This window comes from Heterodontus francisci, chromosome 9, assembly GCF_036365525.1.
Source record: "Heterodontus francisci isolate sHetFra1 chromosome 9, sHetFra1.hap1, whole genome shotgun sequence".
In the NCBI taxonomy this organism is placed as follows: Eukaryota; Metazoa; Chordata; class Chondrichthyes; order Heterodontiformes; family Heterodontidae; genus Heterodontus; species Heterodontus francisci.
The window spans coordinates 4,643,157-4,663,193 of record NC_090379.1 but is presented as its reverse complement, the minus strand read 5'-3'; the positions used below and the strand labels follow the sequence as shown (position 1 = coordinate 4,663,193).

Here is a 20,037-nt window from a genome sequence, read left to right as displayed (position 1 = left end):
CTACCTTCCATGACAGCGCTTCTGATATGTCTTCCTTTTTCCTCAACTGAGGATTCCCCCCCATTGTGGGACAGGAAGGGACAAGGAGGCTAACAGTAAGTAGCCAAGACTAGTTTATTCATCTTGACAGGCTGTTACACCAGGTCCTGGATTCTAAAATACAGGAACAACAGTATCTCTCATGGACAAAATATCATTTACTCACCAAAGCTAGTGACAAAATTAGATAAACACAATTACAAATAAAGAACGCTCTTCATTTCCTCCAATAAAGCAATTCTCTTAAATTCACTTTTGTCCATATCTCAGTCTATCATTGTTGATTCCGATTCAGCTCGGACAAGATAATTATTAACAAAAAGCTTTTCTGCAAAAGGTTGAGTGGTTGTTACCGCCTGTATTATTCAATTACAAAATGTTTAGTCGCTATCTGTAAGATTGTAGTCCAGACTAACCAATTTATGTTCAAGTCAAATCTCTTATCTGTTAGCAAAGGTGCACATTTAACATAATGTAATTATATGATACAGACACTTCCAAATGACATTGGCCATTTATGTTATCTGCCTTCAAACTGGATAGTAAATGATGCACACTGCAGTTACTGATTTTGTAAAACTTGTCCTTTAATCCAATTCATAGCAAAATAAGAAAATCAATTAATGACTGTTTCTAACATGGTCACTGAAACATGATAAATTTTTACTATACCTTCCCCAACAGTTTTTAAAACTGCAAATGCAGCATGTATTTTATTAAGGAATTGTAAACAGTTCATCAAAGATTAAGGTTTATTAAAGCTATCCGTTACATTGTATTTACTAACTATTGTATATCGGTCAGCAACACCCTGTTTTTACCCAATATCACTCAGCCTAATTACACCATACTCTTGTATTCATGCAGAACTCACAGTAATGACCTCCTGGCTGTTTTCCCCTCAATACATGTTCTGGAACAATGCAATTCCAAACGAATAGCAGCGGAACTGCGACATTTATAAGTAAAAGTCCACCAACTTTCAACATGTCACTGAGCTTGTGTCCCAAGTGAAAGTAATGAGTGCCAGAGCGTAGAAATCGAGACATTCCCTAAGTGACTTTTGCCATTTAAAAATAAGTTTACATAACACAAGCTGCTAAGTTATTTTAAAACACAAGGTTAAAGACTTGGAGCAGAGGTGTTCAAACTTTTTGCATGGGGGAGGGGAGGGGTGGTGGGCACATTACAATTTTTGTCTGACACAGGGGGCCTGTAAGACAATTTTGGAAAGATAAAGGCATTAAAAATGTCTCTTACTATTAACCAAAGCAACAACAAAAGTGCATTTTTGTGAAGAAAATTTAAATGAGAAGACTAATTTATTGACTTACTTTCTCGTTGCTATGTTAGACTATGATTTAGTGAGATGCCTGGCTTTTTCTTTTACCTGCACAAATAGTCAATGTTTGCCCGCACACTTGTTGCAGCGATGCAAGGTATTCTGGATAGATATCGCTCCTGACAGATGGACTTTGATTGCTCTCTCTCCCTCCTCTCTTGTGTCTGTCTCTCTGTATGTCCCCACACTTTGTGTTTCCCCCTTTGTGTTGTCTCTCGATGTCATTCCCTCCCCCTCTGTGCCATTTTCCCCTCTCTCTCTCTCTCTGCCCCGCCTGTCTCTCTGACCCCCTCCCTCTCTGATCCCCCTTCTCCATTGACTCTCCCCTCTCTGTCGACCCACCCCATCTCTTTGCACCCTCCACCCCCCCCCACCCCACAACATTGCTGAGAGTGGGTATAGCGGATTCCAAATTTTGGACAGCTTTGCGGTTTTCCAGTAGGCTTTGAAAAAAAATCAGAACCATGAAGCTGTCCGAAGTTTGGAAAGTGCTGTTCCTGCACCCCCACCCCCCCCCCCCCCCCCCACTCCCTTCCTGCTCTCAGCACCTGTCAGCTCTCCAGCAGGTTCCTTTTTTTTTAAACAAACTGGTCTGGTCAGAACGAAGAAGACAATGGGAAATTTCTCATCCCTGAAATTACCAGCCACTGACCTCAGAATGTTTTACCACGGACACTGGTGTCTGTGTGCGGAGACGTTGCTGATCCCTGGTCTAAGACCTGGCCTTAAACTTGAATAAAGGTAATTACAAGGGTATGAGGACAGAACTGTCTAAAGTGAATGGGGAAAATAGATTAAAAAGTAGGATAGTAGAGAAGCAGAGGCAGACATTTAAGGTGGTATTTCATAACTCTCCACAAAGATATGTTCCATTGAGAAAGAAAGATTCGATGAGAAGGATGCACCATCCGTGGCTAACTAAGGAAGTTAAGGATAGTATTAAAGTGAAAGAAAAAGTGGACAATACTGCCAAGATTAATATCAGGTCATAAGATTCATAGAGCTATTTACGGCACAGAGGAGGCCATTCGGCCCAAATTAGGATCAGAAGTAGGCCTCTCGGCCCTTCGAGCCTGCTCCATCATTCAATAGGTTCGTGGCTGAACTGATCACTCCATATTTTCACCTACCCCCAATAACCTTTCACCCCCTTGCTTATCAAGAATCGATCTACCTCCGCCTTAAAAATATTCAAAGACTGCTTCCACTGCCTTTTGAGGAAGAGAATTTCAAAGACTCACGACCCTCTGAGAAAAAATTTCTCTTCATCTCTGTCTTAAACGGGCGACCCCTTATTTTTAAATAGTTACCCCTAGTTTGAGATTCTCCCACAAGGGGAAACATCCTTTCCACATTCACTCTGTCAAGACCCCTCAGGATCTTATATGTTTCAATCAAGTCACCTCTTACTCTTCTAAATTCCAGCAGATACAAGCCTAGCCTGTCCTAGCTTTCCTCGTAAAACAGCCCGCCCATTCCAGGTATTAGTCTAGTAAACAGTCAGTCCCACTCCCCCACTCGATCCCCGTAGCCCTGCAAGTCCTGGGGTGGCACAGTGGCGCAGTGGTTAGCACCGCAGCCTCACAGCTCCAGCAACCTGGGTTCAGTTCTGGGTACTGCCTGTGTGGAGTTTGCAAGTTCTCCCTGTGACGGTGTGGGTTTCTGCCGGGTGCTCCGGTTTCCTCCTGCAGCCAAAGACTTGTAGGTTGACGGGTAAATTGGCCATTGTAAATTGCCCCTAGTATAGGTGGATGGTAGGAGAATGGTGGGGATGTGGTAGAGAATATGGGATTAATGTAGGATTAGTATAAATGGGTGGTTGTTGGTCGGCACAGACTCGGTGGGCCGAAGGGCCTGTTTCAGTACTGTATTGCTAAAGAAATTTGAAAAAAAGTCTATTTCCTTCAAGTGGCCATCTAATTTCCTCTTGAAGTCGCTTATTGTCTCCGCTTCCACCACCCTTGTAGGCAATGAGTTCCAGGTCATCACCACCCACTACGTCAAAAAGTTCTTCCTCATATTCCACCTGCATCTCTTGCCCAAAACCTTCAATCTGTGTCCCCTAGTCCTTGTGCCATTAGTTAATGGGAACAGTTTTTCCTAGTCTAACTTCTCTAAGCCTATCATAATCTCGTACACTTCTATTAAATATCCCCTCAATCTCCTTTGTTCTAAGGAGAACAACCCCAGGTGTTCCAACCTAATCTTGTAACTAAAATCCCCCATCCTTGGAACCATTCTGGTAAATTTCCTCTGCACCCTCTCAAGGACCCTCACATCCTTCCTAAAGTGTGGTGACCAGAACTGGATGCAATATTCTAGTTGTGGCCTAATCAGAGATTTATAAAGGTTCAGCATAACTTCCCTGTTTTTCTACTCATTGCCTGTTTAGAAAGCCCAAGTTCCCATATGTTTCACTAATCACTCTCTCAATATATCCTGCGACTTTCAAAGAATTATGCATATGCACCCCTAGGTCCCTCTGTTCCTGCACACTCTTTAGAATTGTGCTATTAAGTATATATTGCCCCTCACTATCCCTTCTGTCAAATGTATCACTTCACACTGTCAGTATTAAATTCCATCTGCCATCTCTCTGCCCAGTCTGCTAGTCTATCTATGTCCTGTTGATTCATATCATCCTCACTGTTTGCCACACCAAGTTTGGTGTCAACTGCAAATTTTGAGATTCTACACTGTATTCCAAGATCCAAGTCATTTATATAAAGCAATAAAAAGCAGTGGTCCCAGCACAGACCCTTGGGGAACACCACTGTCTAACATCCTCCAGTCTGTAAAACAACTATTTACTACGACTCACTGTTTTCTGTCCTTAAGCCAATTTTTTTTACCCAATTGGACACTGATCCTCCTATTCCATGAGCCTCAGTTTTGCTAACCAGTCCTTTCCGTGGTACCTTATCAAACACTTTCATAAAATCCATATAAACATCCACTGCATTCCCTTCATCAACCTTCTCAGTCACTTCATCAAAAAACTCAATTAGATTAGTCAAGCATGATCGGTCTTTTACAAGACTTGCTGGCACTCCTTAATTAACTTGAAATTTCCAAGTGTGTGCTGATTTTTTATCTTGATTATTGTTTCTAAAACCTTACCCACCATCGATGTTAAACTAACTGGCTTGTAGTTGCTAGGAATGTCCTTACACCCTTTCTTGAATGAAGGTGTCACATTTGCTACTCTACAATTCTCGGGCACCTCCCCCGTATCCAGGGAAGTTTGGAAGATTATGACAAGCCCTTCCACTATCTCCATCCCCACTTCCTTTAGCAACTTGGGATGCAAGCCATCTGGACCTGGTGACTTATCTACCCCTAAGCATAGACAGCATTTTTAGTATCTCCTCTTCTCAATTTTTACCCTATCCATTAGTGCTACTCTCTCCACTTCTACCAATATTTTGTCAGATTCCAATTCCTGAGATACAAAGTACTCATTAAGTATAATAGCTTTGCCCTGTGCTTCTAAGCATATATCACCCTCTCTGTCCCGAATAGGGCCCACTCCACCTCTTACTACCCGCTTACTATTTACATGCCGCTGGAAGATTTTTGGGTTCCCTTTCTCGTTGCCTAAATTCTATTCTCATATTCTCTCTTTTCCAGTCTAATTTTCCTCTTCACCTCCCCTCTCAACTTATTGTATTTGGCCTGGTTCTCACTTGAAGAATTCACCTGTTATGTATCACACACCCGCTTGTTTTATTGATTGAACAGATTTTAGAAACCAGCAAAAAAATGACTAAAAACAAGAGGGAGAAAGAGTATGAGAGAAAGCTAGCCAGAAATATAAAAACAGATGGTAAGAGTTTCCACAAGTATTTAAAAAGGAAAAGAGTAACTAAACTGAGCATTGGTCCCTTAGAGGATGAAACTGGAGATTTAATAATGGGAAGCAAGGAAATGGCAGAAGCAGTAAACAGGTATTTTGTGTCTGTCTTCACTGTAGAAGACAAAACAAATCCCAAAAATACTTGAAAATAAAGAGGATAAAGGGAGGGAGGAACTTAAAACAATCCCAATCACTAGGGAAAACGTACTGGGAAAACTATGAGAACTATAGACTGTCATGTGCCCTGGACCTGATGGTCTGTATCCTATGATGCAGAGATAGTGGATGCACTGGTTATAATCTTTCAAAATTCTCTATATTCTGGAAAGGTCCCAGCAGATTGGAAAATTGCAAATGTAACACCTCTATTCAAGAAAGGAGGGAGACGGAAAGCAGGAAACTATATGCCAGTTAGCCTAATGTCTGTCATAGGGAAAATGCTAGAATCCATTATTAAGGAGGTAACAACAGAACATTTAGGAAATCATAATTCCAAAAGGCAGAGCCAACATGGTTTTGTGAAAGGGAAATAGTGTTTGACTAATCTATTAGAGTTCTTTGAGGAAGTAACAAGTAAGGTAGATAAATAGATGTGGGTACTTAGATTTTCAAAAGGCATTTGATAAGGTGCTACATCAAAGGTTACTCCACAAAATGAGAGCTCATGGTGTAGGGAGTAACATATTAGCATGGATAGAGGATTGGTTAGCTAACAGTAAGCAGAGAGTCGGAATTAATATTTTATTTTCGTGTTGGAAAGCTGTTATTAGTGGATTGTTACAGGGATCAGTGCTGGGGCCTCAAATATTTACAATCCATATCAATGACTTGGATGAATGAATGGTAGCTAAGTTTGCTGATGACACAAAGATAGGTAGGAGAGTAAACTGTCAAGGGTCTCAAGTTTGAGGAGAACACCAAGAGTCTATAAAGTGACATAGTAGGTTAAGTGAGTGGGCAAAAATATGGAAGATGGAGTATAATGTGGGAAAATGTGAACCTGTCCACTTTGGCAGGAAGAATAAAAGCAGAGTATTATTTACATGGAGAGAGACTATAGAACAGTGCAGTCCAAAGGGTTTTGGGTGCCCTGGTACATGAATCACAAAAAGTTAATACGCAGATACAGCGAGTGATTATGAAGGCAAATGGGATGTTGATATTTATTGCAAGGGGAATAGAGTATAAAAGTATGGAAGTGTTGCTACAGCTGTACAGGGCCTTAGTAAGACTGCATCTGGAGTACTGTGTACAGTTTTGGTTTCCTTATTTAAGAAATGATATAATTGCATTAGAAGCAATTCAGAGAAGTTTCACTCCACTGATTCCTGGGATGAAGGGGTTATCTTATGAGTTGAACAGGTTGGGCCTGTATCCATTGGATTTTAGAAGAATGAGAGGTTATCTTATTGAAACTTATAAGACCCTGAGGGGACTTGACAGGGTGCATGCTGAGAGGATGTTTCCCCTTGTGGGGGAATCTAGAACTAGTTTAAAAATTAGGGGTCTCCCATTTCAGATAAGGAGAAATGTTTTTCTCTCAGCGGCTTGTTAGTATTTGGAATTCTGTTCCCGAGAGATTAGAGGAGGCTGGGTTATTGAATAGAGTTAGACATATTTTTGATCAACAAGGGAGTCAAGGGTTAAGGGAGACAGACAGGAAAGTGGAGTTGAGGCCACAATCAGATCAGCCATGATCTTATCGAATGACAGAGCAAGCTCGCAGGGCCGAATGGCCTATTCCTGCTCTTAGTTCTTGGGTTCTTATGGGTGCATTCTGTCTGAGAAAGGCCAATAATTTTTGCGGAATGCTTTTCATGCTATCAGGAACTAGACTGACGGTTAAGAAATTTAGTGCAGACAGAAAGCAACTCTTAATTGAAGCAGTACCGATCCCTGAGGTGTAAGGGCAGTGTGTGAACCCAATGCATCTTCCATTCTGCCAAGGGACCTTGTTACAGGCGACATTCCCTCTAAGGGACCTTGTTACAGGCGACATTCCCTCTAAGGGACCTTGTTACAGGCGACATTCCCTCTAAGGGACCTTGTTACAGGCGACATTCCCTCTAAGGGACCTTGTTACAGGCGACATTCCCTCTAAGGGACCTTGTTACAGGCGACATTCCCTCTAAGGGACCTTGTTACAGGCGACATTCCCTCTAAGGGACCTTGTTACAGGCGGCATTCCCTCTACGGGACCTTGTTACAGGCGACATTCCCTCTACGAGACCTTGTTACAGGCGACATTCCCTCTACGGGACCTTGTTACAGGCGACATTTCCTCTAAGGGACCTTGTTACAGGCGACATTCCCTCTAAGGGACCTTGTTACAGGCGACATTCCCTCTAAGCTGTGCAGTTATGTAGTAACTCGAAAGTCCCCGTGCAGGCTGCTCATAAGTTAGTCCCTTTAAGTTAACGCGCGTGTGTGACTGCACACTTATAGAAATCCCTTGTGCACTCCATAAAGAAACTGGGGGTACGTTGGTCACAGCCACAAGAGGAGATTTGATAGATGTGTTCAAAATCATGAATTGTTTGTTAGAGTAACTAAGGACAAGTTTTTTTTAATGGCAGGAGGGTCAGTAACCAGAGAACACAGTTTTATGGTCATTGGTCAAAGAAACAGAGGGGAGGTTAGGAATCATTTTTTACGCTGCGAGTTATGATGATCTGGAACGCGCTGCCTGAAAGGGTGGTGGAAGCAGATTCAATAATAACTTACAAAAGGGAACTGGATACATACTGAAGGGAAAAATTAACAGGGCTATGGAGAAGAGCAGCGGAAGTGGGACTAAATGCAAAGCTCGTTCAAAGAGCCAGCACAGGAACGATGGGCCGAAGATTGTAGAATTCTATGATTTACCTTGGTTGGAAGATTTGAAAATGAGCTGCATAAATTTCTGTGGTCTGTGACATCAATCCTGAGTCTGTATTGATCTCTCCAGGACTTTGACTTTGTAACACAGTGAGTGTAATAGACACAGGACTCATTCCCCCAAACCAGTCACAAGTCCAACTGGGACTTCCTGCTGGGTCTACTGGAACTGCTTTGCACAGAAGGTAATTAACAACCTGGATATAGTCTCCAGGAAGGTTCCTCCCTCACCGCACTCAATATGATCGGACAAAATCAACATGGTTTTACAAAAGAAAAACGGTGTTTGACAAGCTTATTAGAGTTTTTTGAGGATGTAACTAATAGGATAGATAAAGGGGAATTATCAGATAGAGTATAATAAAAACAAAATACTGCAGATGCTGGAAATCTGAAATAAAAACAAAAAGTGCTGGAAATACTCAGAAGATCAGGCAGCATCTGTGGAGAGAGAAACAGTTAATGTTTCAGGTCTGGAACCTTTCATCAGAACTGACAAAGTTTATAAAAGAATTAGGTTTTAAGCAAGTGAAGAGGAGGGGTGTGGGGGAAGAGAACAAAGGGGAAGATGTTTGAATTGGCAGGAGAGATTAAGTAACAAAGCTGTCCTGGGACAAAGGCAAAGCGTGTGTTAATGCTTGTGGTGAAAGACAAAGCATTAGTCCAGAGAGAGTTAATGGCAGAATAATGAGCAGCACTGACTACATGAAAAACTTGCACATGGATAAAAAATAAAATACTTAAAAAAAGGCCAGTCATGCTCTGAAGTTATTGAACTTAATGTTCAGTCCACAAGGCTGTAGAGTGCCTAATCGAAAGATCAGGTGCTGCTCCTCGAGCTTGCGTTGATGTTCACTGGAACACTGGAGCAGGCCAAAGACAGATGTTGGCATGAGAGCAGGGGGGGGAAGTGTTGAAATGGCAAGCAACCAGAAGCTCGGAGTCATGCTTTAGGACTGAGCGGAGGTGTTCCACAAAGTGGTCACCCAGTCTGCGTTTAGTCTCCCCAATGTAGAGCAGACCACATTGTGAGCAGTGAATACAGTATGTGGCATTGAAAGAAGTACAAGTAAATCGCTGCTTCACCTGAAAGGAGTGTTTGGGGCCTTGGATAGTGAGGAGAGAACAGGTAAAAGGGACGGTATTACACCTCCTGCGATTGCATGGGAAGGTGCCGTGGGAAGGGGATGAAGTGTCAGGGGCAATGGACGAGTGGACCAGGGTGTTGCGGAGGGAACGATCCCTTCAGAATGCTGACATGGGAGGGGAGGGGAAGATGTGTTTGGTGGTGGCATCACGTTGGAGGTGGCAGAAATGGCGGAGGATGATCTGTTGGATGTGGAGGCTGGTGGGGTAGAAAGTGAGGACAAGGGGAACCCTGTTGCGGTTCTGGGAGGGAGGGGAAGGGGTGAGGGCAGAAGTGCAGGCAATGGGCGGACACGGTTGAGGGCCCTGTCAACCATATTGGGGGGAATCCTCGGTTGAGGAAAAAACCTTTTTCTCTCCCCCACCCCATCCCCTTCACTTGCTTAAAACCTAATTCTTTTCTAACCTTTGCCAGTTCTGATGAAAGGTCGCAGACCTGAAATGTTAACTCTGTTTCTCCCTCCACAGATGCTGCCAGACCTGCTGAGTATTTCCAGCACTTTTTGTAATTAGATGTATTATACTTGGATTTCCACAAGGCATTCGATAAGGTGCCACAGAAAAAGCTAATACACAATATAAGGCCTCTTGCAGTTGGGACTAATATATTAACATGGATACAGGATTGGTTATCAGACAAGAAGCAAAGAGTAGGGATAAACAGAACATTTTCAAGTTGGCAGGATGTAACTAGTGAAGTGCTGCAAGGATTGCTTCTGGGGCCTCAGCTATTTACAATCTATATTAATGACTTAGATGAATAGATGGAGAGTAATGTATCAAAGTTTGCTGACATTACAAAGCTAGGTGGAAAGGTAAGCTCTGAGAAGTAAACAAAGAGGCTGCAAAGAGATAGAGACAGATTTATTGAGTGGGCAACAAGATGGCAGATGGAGTATAATGTGGGGAAGTGTGAAGTTATTCACTTTGGTCGTAAGATTAGAAAAGCAGAATATTTTTTAAAAGGAGTGAAACTTGTAAATGTCGCTGTTCCGAGGGACTTGGGTGTACTCGTACATGGAACACGGAAAGTTAGCATGCAGATACAGCAAGCAATTAGGAAGGCAAATAGCATGCTGGCCTTTACTGCAAGGAGATTGGAGTACAGGAATAAAGAGGTCTGGCTATAATTGTATAAGGTTTTGGTGAGACCACACCTGGAGTAATGTGCGCAGTTTTGGTCTCCATTTCTAATGAAGGATATACTTGCCTTGGAAGCGGAACACTTCGAGGCGGTACACTTCGAGGCGGTACACTTCGAGGCGGTACAGGGAAGGTTCACTCGATTAGTCCTTGGGATGAGAGGGTTGTCCTATGATGAGAGGCTGAGTAAATTGGGTCTATACTCTCTGGAGTTTAGAAGAAAGGTCATCTCATTGAAACATACAAGATTCTGAAGGGGTTAACAGGGTAGACACAGAGAGGTTGTTTCCCCCAGTCGGGGAATCTAGAACATGGGGGTACAGTCTCAGGATAAGGGGTCGATCATTTAGGAACTGAGATAAGGAGAAATTTCTTCACTCAAAAGGGTTGTGAATCTTTGGAATTCTCTACCCCAGAGGTTGTGGAAGCTCCATCATTGAATATATTTAAGGTTGAGATAGATAGGTTTTTGATTTCTCAGAGAATCGAGGGATATGGGGAGCGTGCAGGAAAGTGGAGTTGAGGCCAAGGATCAGCCATGATCATATTGAACAGCGAAACAGGCTCGATGGGCTATATAATCTATTCATGCTCCTATTTCTTATGTTCTTCACCAGTCAAGGCCTGTGTTGTCCTTTGGATGATTCAGATCTTGGTGTCAAGGTGCACACAACACCATCCTGAGGTCGGAGAGTTCCTGTGTCCATAATTTCATAAGTCTGGCCTGGCACTAGTTGGAATTCAAACCTCTGCAGGAATTTGCACAAAATCACCTTCGCCTCCATCTGAATAAAGAAGATCAAACTAATAATAGACCAATCAATAATCACACACTGTGCGTTACTGGGTATAAAACTCCTGTAAATAGTATACAACAACACAGCACGCATTACTGGGTATAAAACTCCTGTAAATAGTATACAACAACACAGCACGCATTACTGGGTATAACACTCCTGTAAATAGTATACAACAACACAGCACGCATTACTGGGTATAACACTCTTGTAGATATAATATATTTATTTATTTAGAGATAAAGCACTGAAACAGGCCCTTCAGCCCACTGAGTCTGTGCCAACCATCAACCACCCATTTATACTAATCCCATATTCCTACCTTTCCTATATTCCCCTACCACCTACCTATACTAGGGGCAATTTTATAATAGCCAATTTACCTATCAACCTGCAAGTCTTTGGCTGAGGGAGGAAACCGGAGCACCTGGCAAAAACCCACACAGTCACAGGGAGAACTTACAAACTCCGCACAGGCAGTACCCAGAATTGAACCCGGGTCGGTGGTGCTAACCACTGCGCCACTGTGCCGCCCCTATGAACACACTATGAAGTGGAGTTTATTCAAGGAGCAGCTACTGCGTGTCCTTGATAAGTATGTACCTGTCAGGCAGGGAGGAAGTTGTCGAGCGAGGGAGCCGTGGTTTACTAAAGAAGTTGAAGCGCTTGTCAAGAGGAAGAAGAAGGCTTATGTTAGGATGAGACGTGAAGGCTCAGTTAGGGCGCTTGAGAGTTACAAGCTAGCCAGGAAGGATTTAAAGGGAGAGCTAAGAAGAGCAAGGAGAGGACACGAGAAGTCAGTGGCGGATAGGATCAAGGAAAACCCTAACCCTATAGGTATATCAGGAATAAAAGAATGACTAGAGTTAGATTAGGGCCAATCAAGGATAGTAGTGGGAAGTTGTGTGTGGAATCAGAGGAGGTAGGGGAAGTGTTAAATGAATATTTTGCGTCAGTATTTACAGTAGAGAAAGAAAATGTTGTCGAGGAGAATACTGAGATTCAGGCTACTAGGCTAGATGGGATTGAGGTTCACAAGGAGGAGGTGTTAGCAATTTTGGAAAGTGTGAAAATAGATAAGTCCCCTGGGCCAGATGGGATTTATCCTAGGATTCTCTGGGAAGCTAGGGAGGAGATTGCAGAGCCTTTGGCCTTGATCTTTATGTCGTCATTGTCGATAGGAATAGTGCCGGAAGACTGGAGGATAGCAAATGTTGTCCCCTTGTTCAAGAAGGGGAGTAGAGACAGCCCTGGTAATTATAGACCTGTGAGCCTTACTTCGGTTGTGGGTAAAATGTTGGAAAAGGTTATAAGAGACAGGATTTATAATCATCTTGAAAAGAATAAGTTCATTAGCGATAGTCAGCACGGTTTTGTGAAGGGTAGGTCGTGCCTCACAAACCTTATTGAGTTTTTCGAGAAGGTGACCAAACAGGTGGATGAGGGTAAAGCAGTGGATGTGGTGTATATGGATTTCAGTAAGGCGTTTGATAAGGTTCCCCACGGTAGGCTATTGCAGAAAATACGGAAGTATGGGGTTGAAGGTGATTTAGAGCTTTTGATCAGAAATTGGCTAGCTGAAAGAAGACAGAGGGTGGTGGTTGATGGCAAATGTTCATCCTGGAGTTTAGTTACTAGTGGTGTACTGCAAGGATCTGTTTTGGGGCCACTGCTGTTTGTCATTTTTATAAATGACCTGGAAGAGGGTGTAGAAGGGTGGGTTAGTAAATTTGCGGATGACACGAAGGTCGGTGGAGTTGTGGATAGTGCCGAAGGATGTTGTAGGGTACAGAGGGACATAGATAGGCTGCAGAGCTGGGCTGAGAGATGGCAAATGGAGTTTAATGCGGAAAAGTGCAAGGTGATTCACTTTGGAAGGAGTGACAGGAATGCAGAGTACTGGGCTAATGGGAAGATTCTTGGAAGTGTAGATGAACAGAGAGATCTTGGTGTCCAGGTGCATAAATCCCTGAAGGTTGCTACCCAGGTTAATAGGGCTGTTAAGAAGGCATATGGTGTGTTAGCTTTTATTAGTAGGGGGATCGAGTTTCGGAGCCACGAGGTCATGCTGCAGCTGTACAAAACTCTGGTGAGACCGCACCTGGAGTATTGCGTGCAGTTCTGGTCACCGCATTATAGGAAGGATGTGGAAGCTATGGAAAGGGTGCAGAGGAGATTTACTAGGATGTTGCCTGGTATGGAGGGAAGGTCTTACGAGGAAAGGCTGAGGGACTTGAGGTTGTTTTCGTTGGAGAGAAGGAGGAGGAGAGTTGACTTAATAGAGACATATAAGATAATCAGAGGGTTAGATAGGGTGGATAGTGAGAGTCTTTTTCCTCGGATGGTGATGGCAAACACGAGGGGACATAGCTTTAAGTTGAGGGGTGATAGATATAGGACAGATGTCAGAGGTAGTTTCTTTACTCAGAGAGTAGTAGGGGCGTGGAACGCCCTGTCTGCAACGGTAGTAGACTCGCCAACTTTAAGGGCATTTAAGTGGTCATTGGACGGACATATGGATGAAAATGGACTAGTGTAGGTCAGATGGTTTCACAGGTCGGCGCAACATCAAGGGCCGGAGGGCCTGTACTGCGCTTTAATGTTCTAATTCTAATTCTAACACCATGTGTTACTGGGCCAAGTTGAAGCCTCAGCTGTGAAGGACAGCCATACTGCTCTCAGCCTCCATCATGCACAGATATCTCTGGCTTCTTTCAGCAAATCAGAAGCCTCAGAAGTATCTGGTAAAGTGTTTAAAGTTGCAGTGTGAGTAGATCAGCTGGGAACCACCTTACCTCATTGGGGCAGAAATGGTCCAATGGTATCAGGTCAATTGGTGAAAGGGAACTGCAAAGGGTTAACACTGAGAAATAAAGTGGAACTGGGTCTAAGACTGAACTTGGATAAAGTTACAATGCCTGAGGGGAGAGAGGTTGTATCACCTACAGTTTACAGTGTAAAGACACAGAGTCCTGTGAACCCTTTCTGTCTCTTACCTGTCATAATCCAGAAAGCCAGTTGGTGAAGGATACAACTGAAGCCAATCTTTACACAATTCTATAAACATTTATTTACACAGTTACAGATTACAAGCAAGCACCTTCTCATCCAAAAACCACAGTTTCAGTCAAGGTCTATTTATAGGGGCACAAGTTAATGCCCAACACCTGTCAACAATTAAGCACAATTAATACACAATTAATATTACCTGTGCAAACACCTGGCCAAGGCAGGAACGTGGTCCTAAAGCGAAAGGGAAATAGCAATAGTAGGGTCTGGAAACAATCAGAATCAGTGTGTTAGTTGTATAATAAATACTGGGCATTGAGTCTCACAAATGTAATTTACTGAATTCAATTTCACAACTTGCTATGGTGCAAAAAAGAAAGATTTGTAGTTCTAAAACACACTTCACACCCTCCGGACATCCCAAAGCACTTCACAACCAATGAAAGACTTATGAAGTGCAGTCACTGCTGAAATGCAGGAAATACCGCAGCACTTACTTTGGAGCATTTGGGTTGAATCGTTCGGGGTCAAAGGTCAGAGGATCATCAAAAAACTTGGCCATTCGACCCATAATGTAGGTGTTGAACTGAAAATAGATGATTTTTGTTACTAAATGAATGAATAAACACTTTTTCCAACCAGTTTAGCTCAATTTCGCGGCTGACACAAAACTAAGTGGGAATGTGTGTTGTGAGGAATATGCAAAGCAGCTTCAAGGGGATTTGGACAGACTTAGTCAGTGGGCAAGAACGTGGCAGATGGAATATAATGTGGAAAAATGTGTGGTTATCCACTTTGGTAGGAGGAATAGATGAGCAGAGTATTTCTTAAATGGTAAGAGATTAGGAAGTGTAGATGTACAAAGGGATCTGGGTGTCCTTGTTAATAAGTCACTGAAAGCTAATATGCAGGTGCAGCAAGCAATTAGGAAGGCTAATGGTATGTTCGCCTTCATCGCAAGAGGATTTGAGTACAGGAGTAGTGAAGTCTTGCTTCAATTGTATAGAACCTTGGTTAGACTGCACCTGGAGTACTGTGTGCAGTTTTGCTCCCCTTACCTTAGGAAGGATATTATTGCCATGAGGGAGTGCAACGAAGGTTCACCAGACTTGTTCCCGGGATGGTGGGACTGTTATATGAAGAGAGATTGGGGAAACTGGGCCTGTATTCTCTAGAGTTTAGAAGAATGAGAGGTGATCTCATTGAAACCTACAAAATACTTAAAGGGTTAGACAGGGTAGATGCAGCTAAAATGGGGAGTGTAGAACCAGGGAACACAATTTCAAAATAAAGGGGAAGCCACTTAGGACTGAGATGAGGAGAAACTTCTTTACTCAGAGGGTTGTGAATCTTTGGAATTCTCTACCCCAGAGGGCTGTGGAAGCTCTCAGAATTGACAGATTTCTACATACCAATGACATAAGGGGATATGGGGATAGTGTGGGGAAAAGGCATTGAAGTGAATGATCAGCCATGATCATATTGAATGGCGGGGCAGCCTCAATGGGCTGAATGGCCTACTCCTGCTCCTGTTCCTATGTTCCTATGATCCTATGTTCCTAATTTAAAGCACAACACCAGGAGCTAGGATAATATGAGGCCGTGGTTCTCATCACTAATCGGTGGGACATTCTGGAGCTGGGGAACCGTTCCTCTAAGCAGCTCCTCTCCACACATACCAGAGATAAACACCAGGTACGCTCCAGGGTAAAGCCTGGCTACCCGACCCGAACTCGACTGGACCCGACTACATGTGTCAGGTTCGGGCCGGGTCGGGTCGGACTGGACGGTGCTGTTTCTGGGAAATCACGGGATCAGGCCTACCCATGATTACCCACAAATCCAGCTGCAGGAATAGCCTGCTGCCGGAACGGATGAAGGAGATTCGTATCATGTCATGTCGGGTCGGGCGCGAAAAGAATGAAAGGAATCGGGCCCGGATTGGCGTCGGGTTGGCTGTGCTTGGGTCAGGCCTGGGTCGGCTTTATAATTTTATGCCCGAGCCAGGCTTTACTCCAGGGCACCAAGTCCCGTTATCGTGTGAAGAAACAGGAAAAAACAAAGACTTACAGGGGAGCCAACAGAACACGAGGTTAATCTGAGTTATTCAGTGCACTCACACTTTGTTGCTCCTGGAGTTCTAGCTGACAGCAATGCTAAGTGATATGGTTGAGCAGAGAAAACTTAAGCTGAACTATTAAATCGAGGAATCTCTGCAAATATTCAAAGAGGTTTCCACAACATTGTGTTACAGTCTCTCAGGATAAAATGACTAAAAAAGCTTTGACGGAAGCAGAAGCCACAGCTCTCAATTTAAATAACACAGAGACTTGGCCTCACAAAAATTTAATTGAATGGATATAATAAAAAAACAGGACAAATCTCCATTTATGTTACACTGCCCTCAGCAGAGTCCAATGCGTGTGCACTTGACTCGCTGTAAACCACATTGATAGATCAATTCTGAATTCCTATCTGGTTGTGTTAGAGCTTGGCTGTACAGGCAGAGTGGAGACTATACTGTTCCTTTGTCCAGCTAGTGAGAAAAAGTCCATCATACTATGAAACCTGATTCCAGGAAGGAGACAATGTCCATTCTAACAAACAATCCTGTGTCTTTCAAATGTTTTTTTATTCATTCATGGGATGTGGGCGTCGCTGGCCAGGCCAGCATTTATTACCCATCCCTAATTTCCCTTGAGAAGGTGGTGGTGAGCTGCCTTCTTGAACCGCTGCAGTCCATGTGGGGTAGGTATACCCACGGTGCTGTTAGGAAGGGAGTTCCAGGATTTTGACCCAGCGACAGTGAAGGAACGGCGATATAGTTCCAAGTCAGGATGGTGTGTGACTTGGAGGGGAACTTGCAGGTGGTGGTGTTCCCATGTATTTGTTGCCCTGGGCCTTCTAGGTGGTAGAGGTCGCGGGTTTGGAAGGTGCTGCAGTGCATCTTGTAGATGGTACACACTGCTGCCACTGTGCGTCAGTGGTGGAGGAAGTGAATGTTTGTGGATGGGATGCCAATCTAGCGGGCTGCTTTGTCCTGGATGGTATCGAGCTTCTTGTGTGTTGTTGGAGCTGCACCCATCCAGGCAAGTGGAGAGTATTCCATCACACTCCTGACTTGTGCCTTGTAGATGGTGGACAAGTTTAGGGGAGTCAGGAGGTGAGTTACTCGCCACAGGATTCCTAGCCTCTGACTTGTTCTTATATAGCTACTCCAGTTCAGTTTCTGGCCAATGGTAAATTCTAAAGGCGATTAACAGTCTTACTAATAGTACTGAAGACCTGTGCTCCAGAACTAGCCGCACCCCTAGCCAGGCTGTTCCAGTACAGCTACAACGCTGGCATCTACCCAGCAATGTAGAGAATTGCCCAGGTATGTCCTGTACACAAAAAACAAGGCCAATCCAACCCAGCCAATAACCGCCCCCCAGTCTACTCTCAATCATCAGTAAAGCGATGGAAGGTGTTGTCGACAGTGCCATCAAGCGGCACTTGCTGAGAAATTCTCAGCTCACTGATGCTCAGTTTGGGTTCCGTCAGGGCCACTCAGCTCCTGACCTCATTACAGCCTTGGTTCAAACATGGATAAAACAGCTGAACTCAAGAGGTGAGGTGAAAGTGACTGCCCTTGACATCAAAGCAGCATTTGACCAAGTATGGCATCAAGGAGCCCTAGCAAAACTGGAGTCAATGGGAATCAAGGGGAAACTCTCCGCTGGTTGGAGTCATACCTAGCACAAAGAAAGATAATTGTGGTTGTTGGAGGTCAATCATCTCAGTCCCAGGACATCACTGCAGGAGTTCCTCAGGGTAGTGTCCTGGGCCCAACCATCTTTAGCTGCTTCATCAATGACCTTCCTTCAATCAAAAGGTCAGAAATGGGGATGTTCGCTGATGATTGCACAATGTTCAGCACCATTCGTGACTCCTCAGATACTGAAGCAGTCTGTGTAGAAATGCAGCAAGACCTGGACAATATCCAGGCTTGGGCTGATAAGTGGCAAGTAAGATTCGCGCCACACAAGTGTCAGGCAATGACTAACCCCAGCAAAAGAGAATCTAACCACCTCCCCTTGATGTTCAACGGCATTACCATCGCTGAATCCCCCACTATCAACAGCCTAGAGGCTACCATTGACCAGAAACTGAACTGGAGTAGCTGTATAAATACCGTGGTTACAAGAGCAGGTCAGAGGTTAGGAATCCTGCAGCGAGTAACTCACCTCCTGACTCCCCAAAGCCTGCCCATCATCTACAAGGCACAAGTCAGGAGTGTGATGGAATACTCTCCACTTGCCTGGATGGGTGCAGCTCCAACAACACTCAAGAAGCTCAACACCATCCAGGACAAAGCAGCCCGCTTGATTGGCACCCCATTCATTAACATTCACTCCCTCCACCACTGACGCACAGTGGCAGCAGTGTGTACCATATACAAGATGCACTGCAGCAACTCACCAAAACTCCTGCGACAGCACCTTCCAAACCTGCAACCTCTAACACCTAGAAGGACAAGGGCAGCAGATGCATGGGAACATCACCACCTGCAAGTTCCCCTCCAAGCCACACACCATCCTGACTTGGAACTATATCGCCGTTCCTTCACTGTCGCTGGGTCAAAATCCTGGAACTCCCTAACAGCACTGTGGGTGTACTTACACTACATGGACTGCAGCGGTTCAAGAAGGCAGCTCACCACCACCTTCTCAAAGGCAATTAGGGATGGGCAATAAATGCTGTCGTAGCCAGCGATGCCCATATCCCATGAATGAATATAAAAAAAACTGAATTGTGATAATGCTTTCTTAATTTTCTTTGCGTCATTTTGAACTTCAAAACTGATGGGACTTAAAATGGCCTCCCCGAAAAAACACCTCCCACAGCCCATGCACTCACTCTGGTCGCCACATTATCAAAAGGATGTGGATGCTTTGGAGAGGGTGCAGAGGAGGTTCACCAGGATGTTGCCTGGTTATGGAGGGCACTAGCTATGAAGAGAGGTTGAGCAGATTAGGATTATTTTCATTAGAAAGACGGAGGTTGAGGGGGGACCTGATTGAGGTGTACAAAATCATGAGAGGTATAGACAGGGTGGATAGCAAGAGGCTTTTTCCCAGAGTGGGGGATTCAATTACTAGGGGACACGAGTTCAAAGTGAAAGGGGAAAAGTTTAGGGGGGATATGCGTGGAAAGTTCTTTACGCAGAGGGTGGTGGGCACCTGGAACGCGTTGCCAGCGGAGGTGGTAGATGCGGGCACGATGGATTCTTTTAAGATGTATCTAGACAGATACATGAATGGGCAGGAAGAAAAGAGATACAGACCCTTAGAAAATAGGCGACATGTTTAGAGAGAGGATCTGGATCGGCGCAGGCTTGGAGGGCCGAAGGGCCTGTTCCTGTGCTGTAATTATCTTTGTTCTTTGTTCTTTGTATCCCATTATATACCTGACCACCCAATCACTTCCTTTCATAGATTTATCAACTTACCCCAACTATTTAATTTCTACAACTTAATTACAATCCTATCATAGACTTTACCCATCCATTTACTCTTCTCCCACAGTCCATATACACTCTCCCCAATCATAGACTCTACCCATAGGAGAAAGTCCCTGATCCACAAAACATAATCAGGAATAAGTACTGTTCCATTCAGACTCAACGACTTACAATAACAGAAACACCCCCAGGGATCTTTATTCCTTCGATGACCATGTCCTCTGACAACCAACGACTCGTTCCTGGTCCTGGGGGGTACAGTCGAAGAGTCTCCTTCAATACCTGTGAAAAATGTTGTTATTTGATTATCATAATCACCTCCAAT

At 44.0% G+C, this 20,037-nt stretch overlaps 1 protein-coding gene across 1 annotated transcript in view; it reads right to left on the bottom strand.

Annotated features, from left to right (window-relative positions):
* Positions 1 to 1,762: 1,762 nt before the first annotated feature.
* LOC137373543 (cholesterol 24-hydroxylase-like) overlaps positions 1,763 to 20,037 on the bottom strand; it is a 100,080-nt gene continuing 81,805 nt past the window's right edge. The window contains exons 12-15 of the mRNA XM_068038458.1: positions 19,884 to 19,994; positions 14,707 to 14,795; positions 14,409 to 14,475; positions 1,763 to 11,188 (exon numbers count right to left, since the gene is read on the bottom strand). Of these exons, the coding sequence (XP_067894559.1) occupies positions 11,021 to 11,188; positions 14,409 to 14,475; positions 14,707 to 14,795; positions 19,884 to 19,994 (435 nt within the window). The 3' untranslated portion in view covers positions 1,763 to 11,020. The remainder of the gene's footprint in view (positions 11,189 to 14,408; positions 14,476 to 14,706; positions 14,796 to 19,883; positions 19,995 to 20,037) is intronic.